Here is a 27299-nt window from a genome sequence, read left to right on the forward strand (position 1 = left end):
TCTAACACGCTCTAAAATGCGTACATGAAACCTCCTTCTTCCGTAATCAGTCACACATTACACTAATTACATTGAACTTATGCAAAGAAAACATGTAAACGTCATATCTACTAAGTGAGTGTCTACCGAAAGTTCCGGTAGCCTCACCTTACCATGCAGACAACAAAGTCTGAAACTAGGCTAACTAGCTTCAGACATCAAATGCAATGAAAAAATTTACGATAGCGTATGCCTAGCCACAAATCCAAGATATCGAAAGAATAATTAGGATACTTAAGCGGCTAATGAAGTTTTCAAAATCCTAGGCGGAGGTCTGTAAACAGTTGTTTACCGACCGGCGACAGAAAAAATATGAATAGCCAAATGGGAATAGTTCCTGATATCCGCCTCCCACGGCGGGAATGGGTACTACCCACCTGGCCGCCCACTGCGTGTGCCGCGAATTTTTAAATTCTGTCGGACTTCAGAAAATACAGCTATATATATATCTGTCAGGTAAGTTTCATGAACAAAAGCCATTTTTCAATTTCTCGTGGAAGGTAGGAAAATTTGTTTAATTTCCATTGACGTGTTTTTTCTTGAATTGGCCAACCCCAAGGTTTCCCCAGCCTAAGATGCTGCACATTGATTTTTTTTATCCCGGTTCCTAAGGGTTAAACCTTAAGGGAGTCTGGAGAAGGAATGGGATAAGAGAGAATGGAGGGTTAACTGATATAGGATCCAAAATGAACCTATTCTCATCCATACTAGCACTGGTATTCTTACTTTCTCTAATTCTGCATTTTCTCTCTGTACCTTCCAACTTATTTTCTTCCTTTGTTGACCTAAAAATAACCAAAATGTCACAGACCTTACATTTATTTTCTAGACCATAAGTCTGTCTACAGAGTCCTCACTATGAGTGTGGCCATCACAGCTCACCTTATAGGAATGGAATATAGAATTTTGACCTACAGCCAAGCGCTCGGACCTGTGAGGTCATTCGGCGCTGGAAGGGAAATTGATAGCCCAAAGAATTTAAAGGGTGTAACAGGAGGGAACCCTCACAGTTGCACTATGAAACAATTGTAAGGAGAGGGTGGAAAGTAAGATGGACGAAAGAGAATATGAACAGAGGTACAGAATAAGAAATGAAAGGGGTTGCAGCAGCTAGGGGCTGAAGGAATGCTGCAAAGAACCTTAAGTAATGCCTACAGCGCACCGCATGAAGTGCCCTGTAGGCACTACTCCATTGGCAGTTCACCTTATACAATCTATTTGAGGAATTCTTTGCTCAACAAATCCTAATTGAACTCTCAGATGGTTACACTGTCACGAACAACAATTTAACAACAGATCATTAATCCTCAGTGTAAAATTCCCTCAACCAGTAGCGCTCAATAGCTACCTGCAAGTGATGAGTCACAAAACTAACAGCCTGACAAGTCAACCAGTTTTAAGAGTACAGTTATTCTTTACTACTATGAATGTTTTGTAAATACTGATATAATAAAAATAAATTTTTAATTACTTTTGTTTCACACTTATAAATATCTTAGGTTTACTTCAGCAGACACTACCCTACTTACGAATTTTCAGATACAAACAGGCAGGGTCACAAGTTAAAATTGTGTTTGGAGCACTCCCATTTGTCACCCTTAAGTTCAAATTTTCCTACAGATACTTATTCTGCTAGTAAGAATTTTTCAAAGGACAGAACATCATGCGGAAGAAAAACCTGTTCCTTTAATCCCTTCCTTGATTATCCCTAGTATTCTCTTGATTAACTACCGTGTATTCTTCTTACAATCACAAGATTATTTAATCATGCTCTTAAAATATCATAGGCTATCTCCCGTTCCCATCAAACCTTGTGCTATTTTTAAACTGGACTCCAGCAACGCGCTGAAGAAAATCCCCTTACGTAAAGCCCTCACGTTTGTTAGTTATGAAAAATACAAATTGATTAAAACTTTGGCATATTTTCCTGATTTAACTGTAATGAATAAACATTTTCTAAATTTATTATATATTTTTGCTAATCATGCAAATTAGAAAGGTAAAAAGAAAAAAATATTTAATAAGAATGAAATATTGAGATTCAAGTAACAATAAAATTCTTTTTACCTTTCTAGCATCCAAAGTAATTCCTTACATACTCCATGATTTACAAAAATACACACTAAATATAGAAAAATGATATTGTTATGATACAATAGAGTTTTATACATACTTACCTGCAGATATATACTTAGCTTTAGACTCCGTCGTCCCGACAGAAATTCAAATTTCGCGGCACACGCTACAGGTAGGTCAGGTGATCTACCATCCCGCCGCTGGGTGGCAGGAATAGGAACCATTCCTGTTTTCTATCAGAATTTTTCTCTCTACCACCTGTCTCCTGCGGGGAGGCTGGGTGGGCCATTAATCGTATATATCTGCAGGTAAGTATGTATAAAACTTTATTGTATCATAACAATATCATTTTTATACATTCAACTTACCTGCCAGATATATACTTAGCTGATTGGCACCCTCGGTGGTGGGTAAGAGACAGCTAAATACTGAGTAGACAGGTAAACAACAAACGTTGTAGGTAATAAATAAATAAAACCTTGGTTCCTATCTGTTTAGACGGAGGGTTGACTACCTAGCTATTGCTTAGGAGTCTACTCCGTCTCAAGAGCCTCAGCGAGGATGTGACCTATGGCTAAGAGTTCTTGTAGGTCTGTCAATGGGGTCTTATCCACTTACTCGACAGAACCTAATGGCCTTTGTCAATGGGGGTCTTATCCACTTATATGACAATACACCTATGCCTAGTGGCATAATTAAGGAGCACAACACCGATCCCGATCACCTGATCCTAACACGAGGGTTAGTGCTTAATTTGAGAAGAGTTATCCCCTAACTCCTTTCAAACAACCCCAAGAAAACACACTACGTTAAATAAAATTAACTCACTAGTTAAGGATCAGTGTTGGCTCCCTCTCCCAGCAACGTATCCGCGGACACGTATAAACCAAGAGAGAAGGATCTCTCTTAGGTTAACTTGACATCCTCCGTGTAATGGGAAGTCAACAAAGAGTTGCATCTCCCGTATTTTACAGCTAATATGTCCTTTATGACATATTGTTATGGAAAGAACAAGAATTCGCAAAAGCTTGTACTTCATGCGCTTTAATTCTCAGCTGTTTGAAGGAATCATCAAGTCACTTATGAAGTGCTTTAGAGATCACACTTGTCTCAAAGAAGACTAAAGTGTTCTTTGACATGGATCTCTTCTGGATGAAGCCTGAAGCCTGTCTGGCGCCCCGTGCCTGGCTGGCTCCTCGCGCCTGTCTGGCGCTTCTAGCCTGGCGAATGCGCCAGGCTAGTTCTTATGGAGCTTTTGGCGCATTGCGCCAGGCTGGCGCTTCTGGCGCCCTGTGCTAGGCTGGCACTTATTTGGTGCCTTGCGCCTGGCTGGCTCCTCCCCACTTGCTGGAGCTTCAAGCTTGGTAGAGTCTCGAGGCTGCCTGGCGATGTCCATCTCGGACACTCTTATCCGTCTGATTTGTTCGCCTCTGGCGCAATTGCGCCTGTTTTGGCATTTGGCGCCTGGTTGGCACTACTTTGTCCGAAAGTCCTGAACAACCACAATAGTTTATCAGGAGACTGGAGAAGGGTGGAAGAAATTCTTCCACTTTGAGCTTTTGGCCTCTAGCCAGGGGAGGTGATTGTAGTCAGCTCCATCCAGTAGACGATAGGATATCTAACAGTACGAGAGAGAAGATTCTTCCTCTGGGGAGGATCCTTCATGAGTACTTCCGTTGCTAACAAGATCTCTTCTTACATGTTGATGAAGTTTCTTGTTGCCGAATCTTCCCTCTCCTTGCTCGAAGGAAGGGAAGGAGCCTTAAGTCGAAGGAGACTCAGAGCTGAAAGTGGGCTGACCCCTGATTTCTTAGCTCTTATTATATCATTCTGAACACCTTCTGGGAAGCCTTCCGAGCCCTCATCGCATCCCAAAGACTCTGTAGGCAAACGTTTTAAAACCATCTCTTCTTCTGTAGATGAAAACATAAGGACCCTTCCTGGACAACGAAAATTCTATCTGAAAGCGTTGAGTCAGGAATAGAGGGTTTTAGTTCTTTTCCCAGACATACTATGCTGGCAAGAACCCATTGCCGAGTCTCCATTGAATCTGATGCGAGATTCCAATGCACAAAAAAAAATTCACTTGTCTTCTTGGTAGTTTAGGACCCAGAGAAACAAAGAATTCCTTCATAAAACTTCTTAAAGAAGATTGATGAGGAGCAGTTCCGTCTTGTCGGAACATGGAATCTGTGGCCACGAAAAGATCCCATTCGAAGCACATGATATCCTATTCTTGTCGTATTGAGGTATCGTATATGATCCCAAAGATCTTAATCCTCTGCTATCTCTAATTCCCTTTGAAGAGACAGAGTATAGCCTATTACTGCGTTCTTTGATAGCAGATAAATACAGAGGTGATTCTTCCCTCTGAAAGGGAAGAAAAACCGCTATGTGGTTCACAGAGGTATCGGAAGAGGACAGTTTCCTCATTCCATCTAGCACGATCTACAGCAATTCTATGCCTTGGCTATGACTCATGTCATTTACCTTGAAAAAATCCTCTCATTCATATCCACTTCTGGTCAGTCTGCACGTAGACAGACTCAGAGTGGAGAGGTTGTTAAGGTCCATTTATAATAGATACTGATAGAATATTCAGACTCTTGGAAAAGCCTTCCGAAACATGCTGTGAGAAGAACGTGACCTCCGTGAATCCAACCTCTCGAAGGCCAACATGGGGCGAAAAGCATCATCCTCTCTTCCTCTGACTCCATTATTAATCTTAAAATATCTGTTAAGAATTTATATATATATATAGGGGAAAAAAGACTAATGTTTATTCCCCTTTCAAACTGGATGGCGTATATTGCTACCTTTCTTGGTTTGAGAATAAGGAAGCATTCTAGAGGAAGCTTCTTCGTCTTCAACATTGGGAAGAGATGTATGAGGAAGACATATCGCAAGTTTCCACAACTCTCTTTCCAACTAAGGGTAGACAGACATTAATAGTTATTATCGAAAAGATTCTCACGGACGTGCAACCTTGTGCAGCGAACCTCTAAAGGATCGTTACGTTCCGTGTCTGTGTTCCAAACAGGTTCTCTCTTGTTAATGCGAACAGTGGCGAAAAAAAGATTCCCGATTCTCCTTGAGATATGAGAGAGCTGTGGAATTGGCCTAATTGATTTAAAAAAAAAAATCCTTTCGTCCTTCCCTGGGATCGAACCCCCTTTCAATTAGACGGGGAACGAAATCAGGAACGAATCGTGACTTTACTTAGCCTGTTGTCGAAAAGGCTACTGAACCCTTTGGTTAGCAACTCGCTATATCGAGAAAATATCAAGTCCACTAAAATGCTTGCAATTCTTTTAGACTATGTGCCAGAACATCTGTACCTCCGTCATGGTACCCGGCGCCATCTTATATGTTATTTCCGTTTCTTGGTAGGAAAAAACTCTATAGGCGTAATATAGTCCATTCAGGGAAACAAACTTCTGCCACGAAGAAAACGGTTCCCATTAGACTAACCCATCTCCTCACTGAGTATGCTCCGTTCTCTAATAAGGCTATGCTTTCGTAGGCATGAAAGCATTATATAATATAGTGCTCTACCTCGGTAGAATAATCTATAATTCTGTTACATTGCGGTAAACAGCATTGAAAGGTTGTAAGAAATCTTTCTATTGAAAACTTCTTAGCAAAAACTCAGACAATGTTATTCATGCTTGCCTACATATCCCTTCCATTCGAGGCTAAGTCCGTGATTGTAAGGGAGAGAAACGTACAGTCAATCAATGCCGAAGGAGAGAGAGATGTAACCAACCGACCATGACCGAGAACCAGATGGTACTGTATTGGCTTACAGAGACAGCAGTCTTCTTTCGCTGTCTCAGTACATTCTTCCTGAGTTGCCAGTTATTCCATTCAATGAAGGAATATGGTAAAATTATTCTCGAGCTTAAGGAAGTATCCAATAATGCATATTTAAGCGAAACATCCTTCTTTAAATATAGAAGCTGAGTCGGTGTTGTCATAAGAAACCCTTTAAGTGTAATCCTTACCTAGGAAAACCCTGGAAGGACACAGGGAATTCAGTTGGCAACCATAGTAATTACGGTATGCGCATATGACTCGACCATACAGTATTCCTATACAGAAAATTCTCTACTCCATTCTTTCCTTGCCGAGGCAAGGAGAGAATGGAAAATTTTACTGTCTTCGTTCTTTTCGTTAATAGAACGAACTAGTATTATCCAAAGGAGATCCCAAGTGAGAACCGAGGATCAAAGAGAATCTCTTAAGCTTTCTAATCTCTTGGACATAAGACTAAAAGGACATATTCTACGCGTCTAACTTGGAAGAGCCTCTAATCAATAAATGAGAGCTCCTCCGAATCTTTTCCAAGAGAGCTATATGCTAAGTATTGAGATCTTTGTGAATGAGAACTAACCCATTAAGATACAAAGAGTATAGGGAATTAAATCCAGGCACTCGTTAAGTCTTCACGATTTCCAAAGAAATCACGGAAGGGACAGGATTCCAGTTCAGATCTAGGGTTTACGAAAGGAAAAAATTGATGTTCCCTTTCCGCAGTCATTCCCTAACGCCGATGAGTATGAATGAAGGAGAGAGTCCACGTTGAGAGGAACTGCCTGTTACAGCAGTCTTCTGAATATTGGAGAAGGGCTTCTCTCAGTATCAGAATCATTCTGACAAACGCGACGGCCGCCTGTGGGACCTCTTGCGCCTTTGTAGGTCACTCACATACTGAAGTAGAAGAGCCCCTATTCGGTGAAAGACTGGCAGAAAAAGACTCTCTCTGTTCCTTTGGAAGAGAACTAGAAGTCTTTTCTATTCTCTTGCACGATACAACAGATCTTTCCGATTTCTGAAGTCCCGAAGAGGAAGATCGTTTCCGAGGAGAAGAACTGTTGGAAGGCGACCCCAGCCTGGAGGATTCCGCATGTCTGGAACGTTCCGCTTTGGTGGAAAGTTCTTCGCGCTTGGAAAGTTTCTCTTGTGCGGAAGGTTCCGCGCGCCTGGAAAGTTCCGCGCATCCGGAAAAAGATTCCTGCTTGGAAAGTTCCGAGCGTATGAAAGGCGATCTGCGCCTGGAAAGTTCCGTGCGTCTGGAAGTTTCAGAGCGCTTGCAAAATTCCGCTTGTGTGGAATGTTCTGCGCGTTTGGAAAAAGATTCCTGCTTGGAAAATTCCGAGCGCCTGGAAGGCGATTCGTATCTAGAAGCTTCCGTTCTCTTGGAAGGAAACTCGCGCTTGGAACGTTCCATTCTTGTGGAAGGTTCCGTGCGTCTGGAAAAAGATTTCTGATTGGAAAATTCTTCCGCTTGTTTGGAAAGTTCGGAATGTTCTGAGCGCCTGGAAGGAAACTTGCGCTTGGAACGTTCTGTTATTGTGGAAGGTTCCGTGTGTCTGGATAGTTCCGAGCGCCTAATAGGCTCCTCACTCTTGGAAGGTGCCTCTTGCTCGGAACGATCCATGGAAAAATCCTTCTGTTTGTCCACTTGATTCTAAGGCTCTTTGCTCTTGGACATTTGTTTTCGCTTTGAAGGCGCCTTGCGCCTAGAAAGCTCCTCTCTGTTAATCTCTCCCGGAAAGTTCCTCCTGCCTGGAAAGGGCTTCTGTCCTGCCTGGCGCTTCTCGCTAAGATGGTTCTTCTAGGGCTGAAGAAAACCACTCATCTATAGGAGCTAGATGCTTGGGAGAAGGTGGAACATTCTCAGGAAGCTCGGACACAACTCCACGCTTCATGGAAGAAAGCGAAACAGGAGATCAAACTCTGGTTCTCGCTTGGAGGGAGGAACGCGGCTCGCTGTTGGAACGTGGCTCGCGCTAGACTGCTGGAACGCGGCTCCCGCTTCTAGCCCAGATGGCACTTAGTGTTCTCTTAACTTTCCAAGAACACGCTAGATCGTCCGAACTCCAAAAATGTCCATTCTTTGTCTTTTCGGATGCAAGATGAAGAATCGAATGAAGAGACGCACTTTATTTTTTTTTATTTTTTTTTTAGGACGCCTTTCCAATGGCGAACTTGGCAGTCTGGGACGTTCTACAGATCCTGCCGAGGGGACGCCTGATCGGTGGGGATTCTCCGTAACCTCCGTAAGGCTTTCGACATTCCTTCTCCTCTGGGCTTGGGAGCTTGGAAGAGGACTAGGCCTGGGAGCGAGATGGAGCCGAACAGAACGCACCCTCCACTGCACTGGAAACACTATATTCACTTCTTACCTTTTTTAAGAGCTCGCATTATGAGCTCTCTAGATTTATTCTTCAAATTTTCACAAAATGAATTTTTTTTTTTTTTGTAGTTTCTGTGAGGTAAGAAGGTGATGAGGATGCAACAACTACTAGTATTGTTAATACTCTAATTGCTCGTTAATACGAGACATATTAACGCTTCTAAAGGAAGCGTTTTTAGTAATATGCTTTCTGACTTCCTTGAATAGGAAGTTAGAGTGTTTAAAATCTTCAACCAAGCTTTTTTAACACTTCTTACACGTACTAGTGAATAGATATTAAAGTTTCCTTTATTGCAAAATATGTGAGTGTCTACCGACAAATTCGGTAGTTTCACGTAAATTTTTTCTTCGAAAACTCGAAGCTAAATACATTAAAAAGTTACTAAAAGCGTATGCCGAACCAAAGACCCAGTACTTCCCTGCAAAAGACAGCCCAGAAGATCGATGGCGATGAAAAACGAAAATCAAGTCAGGAGGTACCGCAAACGTTGTTTACAATACGGCCGACAGAAAAATTCTGATAGAAAACGGGAATGGTTCCTATTCCTGCCACCCAGTGGCGGGACGGTAGATCACCTGACCTACCTGTAGCGTGTGCCGCGAAATTTGAATTTCTGTCGGGACGACGGAGTCTAAAGCTAAGTATATATCTGGCAGGTAAGTTGAATGTATAAAATGGGTATATTTATCACAGGCCGATTTAAATCAGGAAGACAGAAACAAGTAAGAATATTTTAAGAGTATGAACGAGTATTCTCGTGACTGTAAGAACACGATAGTTAATCACCAGAATACTAGGGATAATCAGGGAAGGGGTTAAAGGAACAGGTTCTTCTTCTTCATGTTCTTCTGTTCTTTGCAAAAATTCTTACTAGCAGAATTGGTGCCCAGATCAAAATTTGAATGTAACCAAGAACAAAATTTCTGCACCTCTTACAAACAAATTCAAGATATGAACAGCCATTCCGAATGTAACTTGTTCATAAGTAGGGTAGTGTCTGTAATAGGGAAATAAACTACATGCCAAAAAGCTGCTAATTATGAGACAGAACAATACTCCTTCATATACATGCTAAAATCCCTAAGTAGTAGAGAGCAAACGTTTCAACACACTGGCTACAATGCATACCACAATAAAGCTGAATCAAAGAGAAATACAACAATTAAAATGTTTCCCACCTGAAGACGAGTAATTTCGGCAATGACTTTCTCCAGCTTCTTCGTAGCAGTATCCAAAGCTTTCTTTAGACCTTTCATCTTGCCACCAGTTACTTCAACAATCTGTGCATGGATTTTTGAGACTTCAGTTTCTACCTCCTGGGCAGATGATGCAGCTTTCTTGTAAACTTTGACCTTCTCACCGATATCTTTTTCCATGCTTTTCACTTGAACTGGATCTGATTTAACAGACTTGACCTTTTCTTCTTGGACTTTGATTTGTTCTTTGAAAGATTTGAACTGTTGTTCAGCAGCCTCAATAGCCATTTTATGTCTTTCATGATCAGATTTCATCATCTTTATATCTCTTGAGAGCTGGCTGATCAAGTTGTCAAGTTCAGCCCTTTCTTTCCGGAGCTGCCCAGACTGTTGAGTAAGCTGATCAACTGTGGTCTCTACTCCTTCTATTTCTCTTGGATCAATATTAACTATGGCAGCCTGCTTACCCATGCGACCACGATTCACCGAGCGGCCGCCACCACTCATCGTGCCGGACGTTTCAATCAGTTCTCCTTTCAAAGTGACTACACGGTGACGAACTTTTCCATAGGCAATGCGAGAAGCCTGGTCCATGTCATTTGCAACAAGTGTGTCTCGCAATGCATAGTAGAATGCAGTTTTAACTCTCTCATCATTCATTCTTATGAGTTCAAATAAACGTGGTACATTTTCTGGAGTCTGCATGCGTCTTTCACACTGAGCCCTCCATCTTTCTTGCTTATCTAAAGCTATAAAAGTAGCAGTCCCTATACCATTCTTCTTTAGAAAGTTGATACATTGCTGAGCACTGTCTACACAATCTACAACAATATTGTCCAATGCTCCACATGCTGTACTAACTGCAACATCATACTTTTCATCGATGCCACCTAAATCACCGAGACGTCCAAATATACCAGGAATGTTTCCATTTCTTTTCTGCTCCATTATGGCATCTAAAACTCTACCACGAGAACGACACGACTGCATCGCACTTCTCTTTTCATCCAATTTTAAACGGAGAGTTCGCAATTCTTCTTCCACCCTCTGCTGCTCGGGAAGCAGTTGCTGAAGTCGTTGTGTACTTTCTTTGAGTTGTTTTTCTTTCTGGGGAATTTCTTTCTCCAATCTCTTCATTTCTTCACTCTTGCTTGCTATTGTTTCCTTAGCCTTCTCCAAACCGGTATTGATCTGATCAAGTTTCTTCTGCTCATTACGCTCTGTGCTCAAGTAAATATCCAACTCTGATTGCGCAATATCTACAACACTCTTTGTTTCATCCACAACTTTACGTAAATCGATGAGCTTTGTCTCAAACTTCGCTTTTTCATCCTGAAGCTGCTGTGTTTCTGAGTTAAGTGTAGTCATAGCTTTATGGTACGCCTCCTCTTCCTTCTTCCTTTGCTTTTCTAAATCCTCACGAAGCTTCTCACACTCTGTAATATCTTTTTCATTCTTCTCAGGTACTTGGAGCAGTTCTTCCAGCTTGTCCTTCTCCGTTTTCAACAAAGCAATTGTCTTCTTTCTTTTCTGATTCTTATGCTTGAGATCTTCCTGTAACTTCACATCTTCACTTTCAAGTCCCTTGAATTTTTCAGAGCATTCCTCCTTTACTTTACTGATTTTCTCCAAGTTCTTACCAATTTTCTTGATCTCTTCAGCTTTCTCAGTTCTTATAGCTTCAATCTCCTCAAGTTTTTTCTTCACATCACTCATACCTTCATCAATGGCCTTTTTCTTTTCTTCTGCTTCTTGTTTTATGCGAGCACAATCGAGGGAATTATGCTGGTACAGAACATGAACTTTCCGGGTCATATCATTTTCCATCTTAATGTGCTCTACTGCAGCATCTTTTGGACCTTCCAGTTCATCCTTTTCCTTTTCAACAAGTTTGACACGATTCAGTTTTTCTCCCCTGGCTTCATTGAGTTCCTCAACCCTTTTAAACAGTTTTTCAATAGGCTCTTTGAATCTTGAAGAACCAACTATGTCTTCTAAAAACTCGAGCATACCTGTGTCATGCTCAGTGAGTGCTTTAGGCCTCATCATAGCAATCTGTTCAACTTCTCCTTGAAGAATAAGAAAACGGTTATGGTCAAGGTCAATTCCAAAAGCTCGCAACTCCTTGGCTACCTGCTTGAATTGACATCTCTTTCCATTCATTTGATAAAATGAAGAATTATCTCTAAAAGCTGTCCTTGACACAACAAAATGAGTATCAGGAACAACTTCAAAGTCATCTCCTTTATCAATAATCTTTTGAAAATGGACAGCTACTGTGCAGCTCTCAACATTTGGATGTGCTTCAGAATTATGTATAAGCACGGATATCTTCTTCGAACGAATTTTTTGAGCTCGATACCCAAACACAAATAACATGGAATCAATAACGTTACTTTTTCCACTTCCATTTGGTCCAACAATGGATGTGAAACTCTTGTGGAATGGTCCAAGAACCTGGAAATATGAGAAAATATTCAAAACAATTATCTCTGCCTGAAGCTCGTGTTTTCAAATTAAGTTATGTTGGAAGATGCAAGTTCTTAAAAGCCCCATAATTATAAAATAAAATTCAGAAAATACTACTAATACAGCACTTAAGACACCTGGATCAGACACTTGTTTACATTATTATATAATATACTCAGACCACAGTGAATTAATTTAGATCTCATGGGCAGCCCCAAAGGATTTGTCTGAATTAAAGACTGTTTATATTTTATCTATTAAATTACAGCTTTTTAAAAAAAATTCTATTACTGGTTTAAGTGCAACTGATAGATTCTGAAAACTCTTCTATCGATGTTTCCATAACTTGACATTCACTATTGATTATATTTTGGACTTTCAGACATAAAACATTTACGTACTTTACATTCAGTCCATAAAAATTGGACTATTATGTGGTCAAATAACCCCGGGGACAAACGAGAACAATACTAGAATAGAATAAAATATAGAATTTAGGCCAGCAGGAGGTACAGTAAAAGGAATGGAAGGGATTGCAACTAGGGGACGAAGGGACGTTGCAAAGAACCTTAGGTAATGCCTGCAGCACACGGCATGAAGTGCAAAGATGACACTATGTATGTACCCCACTAAGGCAAGGGGACAATGCTAAAAGGAGTAAAAATTCCAGTACTACTTTAGTGTGTCCTTCCTTTTCATATGATGAAGTCCCCATTCCAACACTGGGTTTGATCCATTTTTATTTGTCTACAAGTAACTGTTTCTCCCAAGTATACCTTACACTACATCATATTTTCCAAGCATCTAAAATCACTTTGTGGCACGGTAGAAGAGATATCAAACAAAATTCTTACACATTTATTACAGAAGGTAAGCTTAATCAGGCCTCAATTAAAGATCTCAACTTTCACAAGGCTGGTCCTATGAGTTTGCCTTCATGAAAAGAACAACACCAACTATATCATACAATATCTACTAAGCTGCAGCTTTGTAAACTTTGATAAGAAATTCTGTAAGTGCTGAAGATTCTGATGAAACTTGAAGATATTTATGTTCATTACTTCACTGAAACGTGAGGATTCACAAATTTTTCTTAACTGATAAGTTTCAGTGTTATTTGAAGTTAGAACATTCACATAAAATGAGTTCCACTGTTAAAATTTACCTGCATTCACTGAATAAAGGGACTGGAGTTTATAGATTACGTATTAATAAAACCTTCATGGGTAAAATGAAAGGGTCGAGTTACTTCAACAGAAGGCTACTCCTCCCTGACCTATCTTTTGCTACATACATATGCGCTTCCTTGGCCATTCACAAGAAGTACCTCAATTTCTTTTTACCCATCTTGCTCCAATCTCCATCTCATCTCACAGCAAATCCTATGAGTTTAGATATGAGACTAAGTGGCCCGCTTAAATTACCATACTTTGCTGGATGATAATGTTTACTTGCTTCTCAGTTTAGTTCTTTTTAATATATGGACATTCTGTACTTGGAAAGCTGCTTGGCAAGTAATTGGCCTTTTAGGTTGGTGCCATAAACTATAAATTTCCAAATATTGAATGATGTTATATATAACAATTTACCATGCATCTCCTACAATATACTGTACAATACACTAAAAACAACTTTTGACATTTTCCTGTCATAATTGTAATACTTCAACACTTAACTCACCTGTCGACCAGCATAACTCTTAAAGAACTCGTTCTCAATGTGTGTTATAACTAAACGTGGGCCAGTGCTATCAAAAGTGCAAGCGGGTGGTGGTGGAGGAGGGAGATATATATCTCCTATACGAATTCCCCCTTCCTCTTCCTCCTCTTCGTCGTGCAACTCAACATTCTCTACCTCTTCCTTATCCTTTTCTGATTCAGAAGGTGGAGCTTCCTTTTCCTTTTCACTGTCTTCATTGTCCTTATTCCTGCTTCTTCTTTTTCCCCTTTCCTTCTTCTCCTTGCTCTGCTTTTCTGATGGCATATTACTTTTCATTTATCCTGTTGAGAAAATTGACCATTACCATTTCTTAAACAGGAAACAGCACACAGTATATAAAGTACTTCAAAAGAAAAATATGAAATTTTGGGAACGAACCTGTAGGTTTAATACAACTAAAACCTGTAGAGTTAACACGAGACATGAAGCAATTGATAAAAACTTTACAAACCCATTTACTTTTCAAATGAAGGAAGTTTATTCTCCTTGATATTTCTCATGACAATGAGGAAAAGTATGGATACTTTTCAGGGGAGTAAAATTAAGTACTACTTACATAGTTCAAGCTCATAAACTTTCAGTCTTTATCAAAAATAAGAATATTGTATGCATTTCATTTTGGTTTAATTCTGTCTGAAAGCCACAACGCACTGGGCCTAATTAAAAATTCTACCTTTTTGAGGCAAGAAATTCTAAGGGTCAAATGAGCAATAAAAAGGGATTTTGACGAAGGAAAAATCTATTTCTGGGCAAGGGTTCGTGTCACCCAGTGAAATAATCCTTAAATTCATTATTTCTAGGTAAATGATACTAACATATACCAGAGAAAAAAATAAACTTCAGGAGGATGTCAGTATCTAACTGACTCGTCTTCACCCCTAAAAGTAAAAGAGGGGGTGTTCGGTTCTGGTATCTGGGGAGCAAGTGAGACCACTACCACGAACCTCTTGCCATTTAGAATTCTCCTACACCAAAATCCCCCTCCTGAGAGAGCCGATCCACAGTCGGGGACCACAACTACAAAATGTTATTGTTAGTATACAATAAGGTTTTGTACATACTTACCTGGCAGATATATACTTAGCTATACGTCTCTGACGTCACGACAGAATTCAAAAACTCGCGGCACACGCGACAGGTAGGTCAGGTGATCTACCTTACCCGCCGCTGGGTGGTGGCGGCTGTAAGAACCAATCTCCCTTTCCAGCCAGAATTTTTCCTTCCACCGGTCTCCTGAGGGGAGGCTGGGCGGGCCATCAAATCGTATATATCTGCCAGGTAAGTATGTACAAAACCTTATTGTATACTAACAATAACATTTTTGTGTACATGAACTTTCCTGTCAGATATATACTTAGCTGATTGACACCCTTGGTGGGGAAAGGGAAAGAGACAGCAATATAAATATGGAAAAAAGGGGAAAACAACACTAGTTGTAGGATGTAAATACAACCTTGGTTCTTACCTGTTTAGGCAGAAGACTTCGTAGTTACTGTCTATGAGTCTGCGTTGCCTTAAGAGCTTCAGCGAGGGCGTGACCTACAGCTGACAGACCTCTTTTGGGTCTATCAAAGGGATTTGGTTATCCGCTTAACTTGATAGAATCCGAGCAGGATCTGTCACGGGGTGGGGATTCGCCCACTTATATGACAGAACCTAACCACTATCATTGCAAGGAGCTCAAACATAAACCGATCACCTAACCAATCTAATCATTGTTAGACTACGAAATGAAAAACATGCCTACCCGCATGTTCTTTCAAACAACCAAAAACTTACAACCTAACAGGGGAAAAATATATACTACTAAGGATATGTCTCGCTCCCTGCCCCACAGCACCGAATCCGCCGATACGTACGGGCCTAACCCGAAGCACTTTTCATACGTAATTTTGACGTCTCTCAGATAGTGGTTTGCAAAGACTGAGTTGCAACGCCAGAATGTTGCCTTCATAATATTACTCAGGGATATGTTTTGTTAAAAGTCCAATGACGTGGCAATAGCTCTTACCTCATGAGCTTTGACCTTAAGAACTTTGAATTGACTTTCATCACATATCGCATGCGCTTCTTTCACCAGGCTTCTGATAAAGAAAGAAAGCGCATTCTTCGAAAGAGTCCTCCTTGGATCTCTTACAGAGCACCAAAGGTTGACATCATTGCCCTTAAGTTTTTGTTTCTTTCTCTGTAGATAGAATTTTAACTTCGTACTGGGCAAAGCGACCTCTCTGCTTCCTCGCCTACTAATGCAGACAAGCCTTGTACTGCAAAGCTCCTAGGCCGGAAGGATTTGAGGGTTCTCGTTCTTGGCCAAGAATGAAGGAAGGAACGAACAGATAGCTGCATCTCCTCTGAATCCCACATTTCCTTCTAGTGCATGGAGTTCACTAACCCTCTTTGCGGAAGCCAATGCCATGAGAAAAAATTGTCTTCTTCGTGAGGTCTCTAAACGAGGCAGACTGAGGCGGTTCAAACTTATTGGACCTCAGGTAACGTAGCACTACATCCAGATTCCAACTCGGAATCCCTGGAGAAACCTTGCTTGATGTTTCAAACGATCTTATTAGATCATGAAGGTCCTTATCTTCTGAAATGTTTAAGTTTCTGTGCCTAAACCCACTGCAGATCGCATGCTACGATAGCCTTTAATGGTTGATACCGCCAATCCACTTTCTTCATAAGGAAAAGTAAGAAGTCTGCTATTTGGGGTCACAGAGGTACTGGAAGAGGAAAAGTGATGGTTCCTACACCATCGCCGAAAGACGTTCCCACCTTCGATTGGTAGACTCTAAGGGTAGAAGGCCTTCTTGCTGCTGCGATAGCCGTTGCAACTCTTGCAGAAAAGCCTCTCGTTCTGACCAAACTTTTGACAGTCTGAAGCCAGTCAGATCTAGAGCGGGGAGGTTTTGTTGATACCTCTCGAAGTGGGGTTGTCTGAGCAGATCGATCCTCTGTGGTAATGTTCTCGGAAGATCTACTAACCATTCAGTACCTCTGTGAACCATACTTGTGCGGGCCAGAACGGGGCTACCAGCGTCATCCTTGCTGCCTCCGATTCTGCAAATTTCTTTAGAGTCTCTCCCAGTATCTTGAATGGAGGAAAAGCATACATGTCTAGACCCTTCCAATCTAGTAGAAACGCGTCTATCGACACTGGCGCCCTCGGGTCCGATATCGGAGAGCAGTAGTTGGCTATCCTCGCATTCTTGGCTGTGGCGAAGAGGTCTATATGAGGTTTGCCCCAAAGCTTCCACAGGTCCTGGCAAACATCCTCGGTGAAGAGTCCACTCTGCAGGCAGGACTTGATCTTTCCTGCTTAGGAGGTCTGCTCTGACGTTCTTTTCTCCCTGTACGAACCTGGTAAGGAGACAAATCTTCCTTTGCTCTGCCCAAAGCAGAAGTTCTTTTGCTGTCTCGTACAGGGAGAAAGAGTGAGTCCCCCCGTGCTTCCTGATGTAAGCCAGGGCCGTGGTGTTGTCCGAGTTGATCTGTACTGCTGAAGCTAGGACGTGGGGCTCGAAAGCTTTCAAAGCTAGCCAAACCGCCATCAGCTCCTTCTTGTTGATGTGCCAGGTCGCCTGTTCCTTCTTCCAGGTGCCTGACACTTCTCTTGGAGCCGAGCGTTGCTCCCCAACCTGTTCCGAGGCGTCGGAATACAACACTTGGTTGGGTTCGGAAATGTGAAGGGACATCCCTTCTGCAAACCTGAGAGGGTTGGCCCACCAAGAGAGGTCCTTCTTGATTTCCCTTGAGATCTCGAAGGAGAACTCTAGGTTTTGCGAACGACACCTCCAGTTTCGATGTAGAAAGAACTGGAGAGGTCTGAGGTGCAACCTTCCTAGAGAAAGGAATTGCTCCAACGAGGAGAGTGTCCCCAACAAACTCAATCCACTCCCTCGCTGTGCATACTTCTTTCTCTAGGAAGGCTTTGACTTTCTCTGACCCTCGGGCTATCCTTTCTGGAGACGGAAAAGCCCCCGAAAATCCAGAGAAGCCATCCGAATCCCCAGATAGATATGATCTTGACTGGGGATCAACTGAGACTTTTGAAAGTTCACCAAAAGTCCCAGAGAACTTGCCATGAAAAGGGTCTTTTGTAGGTCCTCCAAACATTTTTTCTGCGACTTGGCTCGATTAGCCAGTCGTCCAAGTAAAGGGACACTCTGACTCCCTCCAAATGTAGCCCATCTTGCTACATTTTTCATTAGGCCTGTGAAGACCTGAGGGCTGTTGAAAGGCCGAAGCACAAAGCCCTGAACTGGAATATCCTTCCTCCCATCATGAACCTGAGGTATTTCCTTGAAGAAGGATGGATAGGCACATGGAAGTAAGCGTCCTGAAGATCTAGGGACACCATCCAGTCCCCTGGCCGAAGGGCCGCCAACACTGAGGATGTCCGTCTCCATGGGCGAACTTTCCTCTTTTTTTTCTACAACAGAAATTCAGGGCGCTTACATCCAGAACCGGTCTCCATCCTCCTGAGGCTTTTGGAACTAGAAAAAGTCGGTTGTAAAAGCCCGCGCTGAGCAAGGGTCGCTCCTCTAGCTCTATAGCCTCTTTCTCGAACATTTGTTCCACTGCTTGTGTTAAAGCAAGGTTCATGATGGGATCCCTGTACCTGGCCACCAACTCCCTCGGAGTCGTTGTCAACGGTGGTCTTTCCGTAAAGGGAAATCAGATATCCTTTCCGGATAATCGAGAGGGACCAGTTGTCCGCTCCTCTCTTTGCCCAGGCTTCCGAGAATCTTAGAAGTCTGGCACCTACTGGTGTTTGGAGGACTACTTCCCTACTTCTTAGCTCTGGCAGAGCGTGAGAAGGATCTACCTCTCTTGAAAGGTCTATTACCTCTCGAGGTAGAGGCTCTAGAAGGAGGGCCCCCTCGAAAGGGCTCCTGTCTAGCTGGAGTCTCCTTCTTCGTCTTCGTCTGGAAGGAGGTCCTAGGCTTCCGTGCCGACTGTGCGAGCATGTCCTGAGTAGCCTTCGCAGAGATAGATCCTGAGATGTCCTGTATTAGCTTCTTCGGAAATAGCAGAGGTGAGAGCTGCGAATACAGAAGAGAGGCTCTTTGGGCATGCGAACAGACTTAGTCAGAAAAGAGCAGAAGACTGATCTCTTCTTAAGGATCCCTGCTCCAAACAGGGAGGCTATTTCGCGGTCGCATCCATCTCTAACTGCTTTATCAATGCACGTTAGAACACTGTTGAGATCTTCTGGCGAAATAGCATCCGGGTTCTGAGTCTTCTTAGCCAAGACCCCCAAAGACCAGTCAAGGAAGTTGAAGACTTCCAAGACTCTAAACATTCCCTTCAGCAGGTGGTCAAGCTCGTTCATAGCCCAGGTAGTCTTAGCAGACAAAAGAGCCGAGCGTCGTGCTGCATCTACCAGAGAAGAGAATCCGCATCCGCCGATGAAGGAAGACCCAGGCCTCCTGGGGTTCTCCAGACTCGTACCAAAACCCCAGTCTGCCCGTAAGTCTTTGGAAAGGGAGGGAAAAGAAAACACCGTCTTCCCTTTCTCTTCCTTTAGAAAGCAGCCAATCACCAAAACCTCTCAAAGCCTTCTTCATTGAGATGGTTGGCTTCATCCTCACACAAGAGGAAACTTTCGTCTTCTTCGAAGTCGAGAATAAAGAGAGGAGACGGAGGAGCGACGGGAGTAAGGGAGTCTCCAACTCCTTGAAGAAGGAGATCTGTAAGGATCTTCTAGGACGAAACTGACGAGTCCTTCACCAAGGTCCTCTTCTGAAGGTTCGACTTCATCCACTGAAGAACCCTCCGCTTCTTTACGAGGGCAGTTAGCCTTCTCTAAAGAAGTGCGCCTGTCCAGAGAGTGCCTCGTAGCAGACTGGCGCCTATCAGGGGAAGCCACAGTTTCTGAAGAGCTCCTCTCAAATGAGTCCTTCCTACTCTGATGAGTGCGTGCTCTTTGATCCTTAATCCTACTCCTAGAAAGCCGGGCTTCCAAAGGGGAGCGCCTGCTAGGAGAGGAGAGCCTACTATGTTCAAGGCGCTTCTCAGGATCCATGCGCATGTTCAAAGGAGAGCGGCTGCTAGGCGAGCTGCGCCTACCATGAGGCGAACGCCTACTAGGCTCTTGGCGCCTACTTACAGGAGAGCGAAGCCCTGGAGAAGGTCGCCTACTAGGTGACCGGCGTCTACCATGCTCCACAAACTTCGATCCAGACTTGTGTGTCTCTTCAAAAGGTAGTCTCCCAGAAGAGACATATCTTCCAGGCTCTACACGCCTGTCCTGAACAGAGCGGCTAAAAGGAGAGCCGCGCCTATCAGGAGAAAAGCGCCTATCCTCCGCACCACGCTTGGGAGCGGGAGAGCGTCTACTTGGGAGTAGCGCCTACTAGGCTCAAGGCGCCTAAAAAAAACAAAAGGCGAGATCCTGTCTCTTGACGAATCCATCAAAGAGTAGGCTCTCTTATCCGGAGAATGAAGGATCTTCGGAAATGCGCGAGAAGACGAGGCTGTACGCCTGTCTTTAGACGAACGCCTACTAGGCGCTAGATCCCTTCCTACTGGAGAGATGTAGTCACCAGGAGAAAGCTTCTTGGGCGATTGACGCCTGGAAGACGACAAGCGTCTGCCGAGGGAAGAGCGCCTCCTTCCATCCGCTGATACAGGAGAGAGAACCGACTCTGACTGAGACGGTAACACAGGCGAAGGAATCCTAGACTTCTTGACAGGGAGAGAGACGTCTTTCCGACGCGTTCCTCCTGCCAAGGAGCCCGCCAGAGCCGAAATCTGCGCTTGCAGTCCAGCAAGAATTCGAGCTGGAGATCTTGCAAAATCCTCCACCGGAGAAGAGGCTCGAAGCCTACTATGAGGTGAGAACTCCTGCTCCCTCCTGGGTTTCTTGATCTCTACTTCCGGCTCTTCTGGAAAAACTTCCGGGCTGGAAGGAAAGGCGCCAGGAGCCTTCCAGGCTCTCTTCAGCGGACGCGAAGACTCCGAGGAGCTCCATCCTCTTCTAGGCGAAGGTGAGGAAGAAGAAGAGAAGCATTGGCGCAATACCTCCTTCTTCGCGCGAACAAGGGCAGCCTGGGTACGAGCATCAGGATCTACCGAGGGGACGCCTGATCGGTGGGAGTTCTCCCTAACCTTCCTGCGGCTGTTGACTTTCCTCCTCCACTGGGACTGGGAGTCTGGAAGAGGTCTAGGCCTGGAAGCATTAAGGAGCCGATCAGACGCACCCTCCACTGCACTGGGGTCACTGCACAATTCACCTTCACTACTCTTACCTTGCAACGAACGATCTTCTTTCCATGCTAAGGATCGTGGCTCTCATGGTTGCCACTTCCGTAGTCGTATCCTTAGGTTCGATGCAGGGCGCAGGAGCTGAAACTGGAGAAGGTTCTAATGCTACAACAGGATTTGTTTTCTACCTCGCTAATTACGAGACTTACTAGAACTCCTAGACGAAGCCTTTCTCACCCTGTCTTTCTCTAACTTCCTCAAGTAGGAGAAAGAGCCTTCCATTCACCCTCATCCAACTTCTCACACTCATTACACGGGTTTAACAAAAAGAACATTCTTTCCCTCTACATTTAAAGCAAACTGTGTGAGGATCTACCGTAGCTTTCGGTAGTCTCACCTTGCATTCATCCATAGAGCACACCCTAAACATGGAAGATTTCTTAACCTCTAACTCAGACATCTCGAAATCAAAGAAAAATCCAAATCAATATCCAAAAACAATCCACAAATGCGTATGCCAAGCCAACAAGATCAGGTACTTCACCGAAACGTCAGTCCAAATAAATCCACGGCAACGAGAATCGAATAAAGCTGTCGGATGGTAACAACCACAGGTGTAGTCGTCACCGGCGACAGAAAAATTCTGGCTGGAAAGGGAGATTGGTTCTTACAGCCGCCACCCAGCGGCGAGTAAGGTAGATCACCTGACCTACCTGTCGCGTGTGCCGCGAGTTTTGAATTCTGTCGTGACGTCAGAGACGTATAGCTAAGTATATATCTGACAGGAAAGTTCATGTACAAAAAATGGAGTTACATATGCTGATTGTGGTGTTCACACAATCAACTACAAAAACACTTGGGATGGAATGGAAATTGAGTAGTTAGGTTTGAAAGATGTAATAGGAGGAAACCTCAAAATTCCACTATGAAATAATTGTCAGGAGAGGGTGGATAGCAAGATGGAAGAAAGATGATACGAATGGACGCACAATAAAAGGAACAAAACGGGTTGTAGCTAGAGACCGAAGGGACACCGCAAAGACCCTTTAGTTATGCCTACAATGCACCCCGTGAGGCGCACTGATGGCCCTTTCCACCTTTGAGGGGCAAAATCACTAGGGAATGGAGACTTGTTTTGATATAAAATTTCTAAGGTCTAGCTTATACTATACATGCATTTCAAATTGAAATAACCTTGGAAAGTGTAGTCCCTCATTATGCCAAAAACAAGATGGTTACCTTGTACAGAGTTAATTTTAAATAACGTTCATACAAAATTTGAAAAAAAAAGCCTCACTAACAAATTATCCTCATTATAACTAACTTAACAATTCTCACGTATTTTATAGCTACTATCTTTTGGTTTGGTTTGGTTTGTATGGTGTTTTCACGTTGCATGGAACCAGTGGTTATTCAGCAACGGGACCAACCGCTTTACATGACTTCTGAACCACCTCGAGAGTGAACTTCTATCACCAGAAATAAACATTTCTCACTCCTCAATGGAATGGCCGAGAATCGAACCCACAACCACTGAGGTGAGAAGCAAACACCAAACCAACCATGCCAGTGAGGCGCTGCTACTATCTTTTGGATATGTATTGTTTACACAGGCTTCCAAACTCAACTTCTTAAGAGGTACTGTTGTAAACAATTTATCACCTTATCATACTTTATTACATGCTAATATTACCAACTCACTAAGCATGACAGCTTCACGTCTAGTCAGCAATATCACAAAACATCTGCTGTTTTGAAGGTCTCTATTTAAACCATCAAGCTTCGGGATAGTGTTTACTAATTGTTAAATAAATGAAGTCCCTTTAATTATTAAGCTGTCGAACCAAAACAGCAATTGATCTATTAAACTTTTATTAAATAAATTATACTGGAGAAATAAGAAAAAGCAAATGACACACAATACACAATGAAATTCAACTCAAGTGGGCCAACTGAAAAAAAAGCACTTGCATCTAATTACACTTGCAATGATTTAACAAAATGAAGATCATACCATAATTTTGTCAAGCTACAGCAAAAAATTGGGTGGTACTACCTCAAAAAGGAAAATACTGTGTTGATAAGCAATCAAAAGGAGGTATATATTGGTCATATTATACATAAAGCCCCATACCATCCTACTAATGCAAAGTTAATGATCTCAAGCTTAACCGAACATTGCAAGCTATTCTATAATTAGGACCAGTCACCAAGGGGCAAAATCAGTGTTGAAGATGGTAGGTTAGATAAGGTAAGAATACGCTGGTGAAATTAGTTTTGAGACATCTGCATAGCCTAGCCTAGTGTTTTTTTATTGATACTAAATATGGAATAAACATGAATGGTGTAGATTTCAATTGCTCATCTTGTGGTTTTGGCATTTTGGATAATTCTTGTCCGTGCAGTTCGCTGGTTTTTAGAGTTCCCCTACACCACAAGCCACCATATCTGTTGTAGGTAACTGAGAGGTGTAAATAAAAAATAATAATTAGGGTAGATGTAACAGACGTCCACACAAAGATATTCATTATCATAATTTTTTTACTGAACAATATGGAAAAATTGTAGAAAGTAACTTATATAATAGAAAACTTATATCCTTGGGGATATATAAGCACACAGGAACAGTCGGCAACTTTCCTATTATCTCAGGAAGCTTCTCAAATCCTTACCTGTACTCTGTACTGCATTTTATACACCCTGTCCTATATTCTTCAGTCAAGAAATTAGCAGATGACATCTTTGTGTGCCCACCTCCATCAATGTTTATTGCATTTCTGACTAGGGTAAACAACCGAGCAGCGACATATCGGCCACCTCTCTCGGAACGCACCCACTTCCCAGAAAAGCATTTGAATTATGCCATTATTTTATAATTTAGGAGAAAACACTTCCTTCAAGAGGAGCGTAAAGGTCTCAGTGTGCTGCCTGGATGGGCCACAACTCTTGACTGGTGTTCATGGCAGTGAATTCAAGTACTTTTTCAGGAAGGTGGCTGCGTTCCGGGAGAAGTGGCCACTATGCTGCTGTTTGGTCATTAACCCTAATCAGGAATGCAATAAACATTTGATGGAGTGGAAGCAAAGAAAAGGGGGACAGGTCGACGTGAGAAACCCAACAGTGAAAACCGTCCAGACATTTTCCGTAGCAAAAGACGGGAATGCTAATTCCAGTAGATCTAGGGTACTAGCAATTCCACGGCAGCCTAGACTATGGCAGTTGCAGTTTTTCTATGCAGTTTTACCTGCTGAACAAGAATTTTAATTAATATTTATTCGGACGACTGTAATTAACCCTCAGGGGCCAGTACTAAACACGGCGAAATACATTGGATGCCCCAATCCCTAGTGGATGTCGTATCCACGGTTACGTTCCTTGCAGTCCGTGCAGAACTATATTCTGTAAAATTACCCTAATTCCTCCTCACCTAACCCGACTTTACCTTCCTAACCTGACTTAGGCTAGGGTAGTGTTCTGACCTGGCCAGGGTTTTTGCCAAGTCCCTGAACCCCAAAATTAACACCGAAAGTCAGAAACAGATCTGGAGAAAAATTGCCGATTGGCAAACTGATGGAAATTAACCAAATACTAAAATACTTTTACGAGTAAATACTTTTACGAGTAAGTAGCCTACCGGTTCAAGCGCAGTGGCCCAGGGCAGCGCTTGGCACCAGCCCTTTGGGAATGAACGTAAAAAATTAGCAAAAGAGAGTAATATAAATAAAAATAAAATAAGGATAAACGATAACATAAACAAAAGGCTTTAAATGATCCGGTCGGCGACTATGGGGGTGGGGGCGGGAACCAGGGGATCTAGCCTAGCACTCGTTCCCTCCAAAGCTGCATGCTTACGCAGGGTTTGAAAAGATAATTCTATACTCCATATTACTGAAAACGACTTTAAATAAAGAGTCCTCCATTAAAATATCGACAAAGGGATTTTTTTTTCTTTTTTTTTCTTTTTTTGTCGGTCCAACTTAAGTCCGGAATTGCCGTTACATCTTCCGCCTATTTAAACTGACCCAGACGATAGTTTGGGTTCATTTCTCATCTCACAGGTTCACTCACTCATTCAATAAGGGAAAAAGATATTAAAACGATATATAATAAGTCGCACAAACGATAATTTTACACTTACATAGCACTGGGTTTTGGAGAAGCGATTTGGCGCGCACAGACCAGTATCAACAATGTCGTTGCCATCCTGCAATTGTTTTTTAATTATTGTCAGCATTCAGGAGACAAATATAAAAATATTCAATTAAAAAAATATTTATATACTATCACTAAAACTTAATAACGAATAAAAATCAGAAAAAGTCTTGGCCTCGTCTTAAAATAAATTAATAAATAATACATTCGCCAGTACCTCGTGCGTTTTAAATGTTGTTTATTGAAAATCATAGATGTCTTATGGCTAATAGAGATTTTACTTTTTTAATGTTATTTGAATACATCTTTACGACTTATAATATATTTTGAAATAACAAAAGTTTCTGATGCTTGTACAGAATATGGCACAAAAGGATAACGTTCATTATATAGGATAAAACTCATTTTTGTCGTTTTGTGTATTAGTTGACAGCCCAAACACAAACTTTAACTTTTGTTCTTATTGTTTTTAGTATGTATGTATGTATGTATGTATGTATGTATGTATGTATGTATGTATGTATGTATGTATGTATGTATGTATGTATGTATGTATGTATATTACATACTCATGAACGTTCTACATAACCTAATAAAGTTTACAAGACAGAAAATTACAGTATTTTGCAAGTTACAACATTTATTTACGAGACTAATTACATAATTCGTTTAAAGAATAACACAAACAAGTTACAGGACACAAAAAGTAATTTTTTAAAGTAAGGAACACTTTTTTTTTAGAAAACTATTTATCATTTATTTACTAGACACCTAAAAATAAAAGTTTACAGGACATGAAAAGTATATAATTTTAAAGTTAGAACCAATCCTTTACAAAACTGTTTTTGTCACTTAGGACTACAACATCATTTTGATAATTTAAGTATCTTATTTGATTTAGATCTGTCATATTTGATTTCATTATTTAGAACTTTTATTCTGAAAAATGCGACACCGTACAAAAATGTGGTGACATCAGGAGTTAGAGATTGATAGTACTACTAGTTTTCAATATGGAGTGCCAAAAACCACACTGCTTACTTTCCTGGTTTTAATTAAACTATCTCCATAGTGGATGTTGAGCAATGTAAGTGAACACTCCTTTGGACATACTGTAATCATGGCATACATTACTAGAATTGCAATTATTTCTAAAGAGAGAAATTTCTTCCCCAAGAAGAGACAATTTCACTTTCTGCAGATCATAGCAAATTCCCATTTGTCTAAAACAGCCAAACGTAATGTTCCACTCCATCTTGATTACGTCTGTATGTTAATATGGATGCCACATTCTATTTACTTTTTAGCATATCAAAGAGACTTTTACTTTTGCATACACTCATCGTTTTTGTAGTGCTTTCTTGTCTGTCCTCCAGTATTTTGTTTTGTTCACTCAAATTCATTGTGTGCTTTCTAGATCTTTTTGCATCGTATGGCAAGCTTTATGAAGTCCCTAGTGCTTTTCCAGTGCATACTTTTCAAAAGTCTGTTTCTTGCTGATGGCATATGTAATCCCAGAAGTTCCTGTTTGAAATCTTTTCTATATCAAATACATAAACTGTTAATTTGATCATGGGAGTCCTGCGAGCATTATATGGAAGTGGTTCGAGACCTGGTACGTCATTTTCTCCCCCCACCCCCCGCGCCCCCTTTTACGACAAAACTACTATACGTACACACACACACACACACACACACACACACACACACACACACACATATATATATATATATATATAGATATATATATATTTTTGTATATATAATATATATATAGATAATTTTATATATATTATTAATGGTAGATATACATGCACGGTGCACCTATGGAATGGAATGTAGCGCAAGTGAGGTATAGTACGACCAAAATTATCAAGGTGGAGGCTATACCGCAATATACAGAAACAATTACTATATCGTGGGCTATACAATGTAAAAATGCTATGTCAAAAATGGAAGAGCATGTATGACAATGCATTGCTTAGAAATCGCGCAATTTAGCTTGCTTAAACTATATATATTTCAGAAATTTACACAAAAATACGATATACTCTCACAAAGCAAACCAGTTGCTCCGGTGGCTGTTTGACTATATGCATGTTTTATGTTTCCTTCGCATTTGTCTTGCGCTATAAATTGGAAATAAATAATAAACTGGTTCAGAAAGTTTCCGATTCTTTTATGGAATCCGTCACTGAATTCAGATATTTACCGTAGGTGGATGAAGAAGTCCATCGTGTGA

General features: G+C 41.7%; 1 protein-coding gene across 1 annotated transcript in view; it reads right to left on the reverse strand.

Annotated features, from left to right (window-relative positions):
- LOC135222721 (structural maintenance of chromosomes protein 4-like) overlaps positions 1 to 25109 on the reverse strand; it is a 64243-nt gene extending 39134 nt beyond the window's left edge. Inside the window, exons 1-3 of the mRNA XM_064260927.1 lie at positions 25044 to 25109; positions 13661 to 13980; positions 9494 to 11968 (exon numbers count right to left, since the gene is read on the reverse strand). Coding sequence (XP_064116997.1) covers positions 9494 to 11968; positions 13661 to 13975 — 2790 coding nt within the window. The 5' untranslated portion in view covers positions 13976 to 13980; positions 25044 to 25109. The remainder of the gene's footprint in view (positions 1 to 9493; positions 11969 to 13660; positions 13981 to 25043) is intronic.
- Between the last annotated feature and the right edge of the window lie 2190 nt (positions 25110 to 27299).

This window comes from Macrobrachium nipponense, chromosome 8, assembly GCF_015104395.2.
Source record: "Macrobrachium nipponense isolate FS-2020 chromosome 8, ASM1510439v2, whole genome shotgun sequence".
NCBI classification, from domain to species: Eukaryota; Metazoa; Arthropoda; class Malacostraca; order Decapoda; family Palaemonidae; genus Macrobrachium; species Macrobrachium nipponense.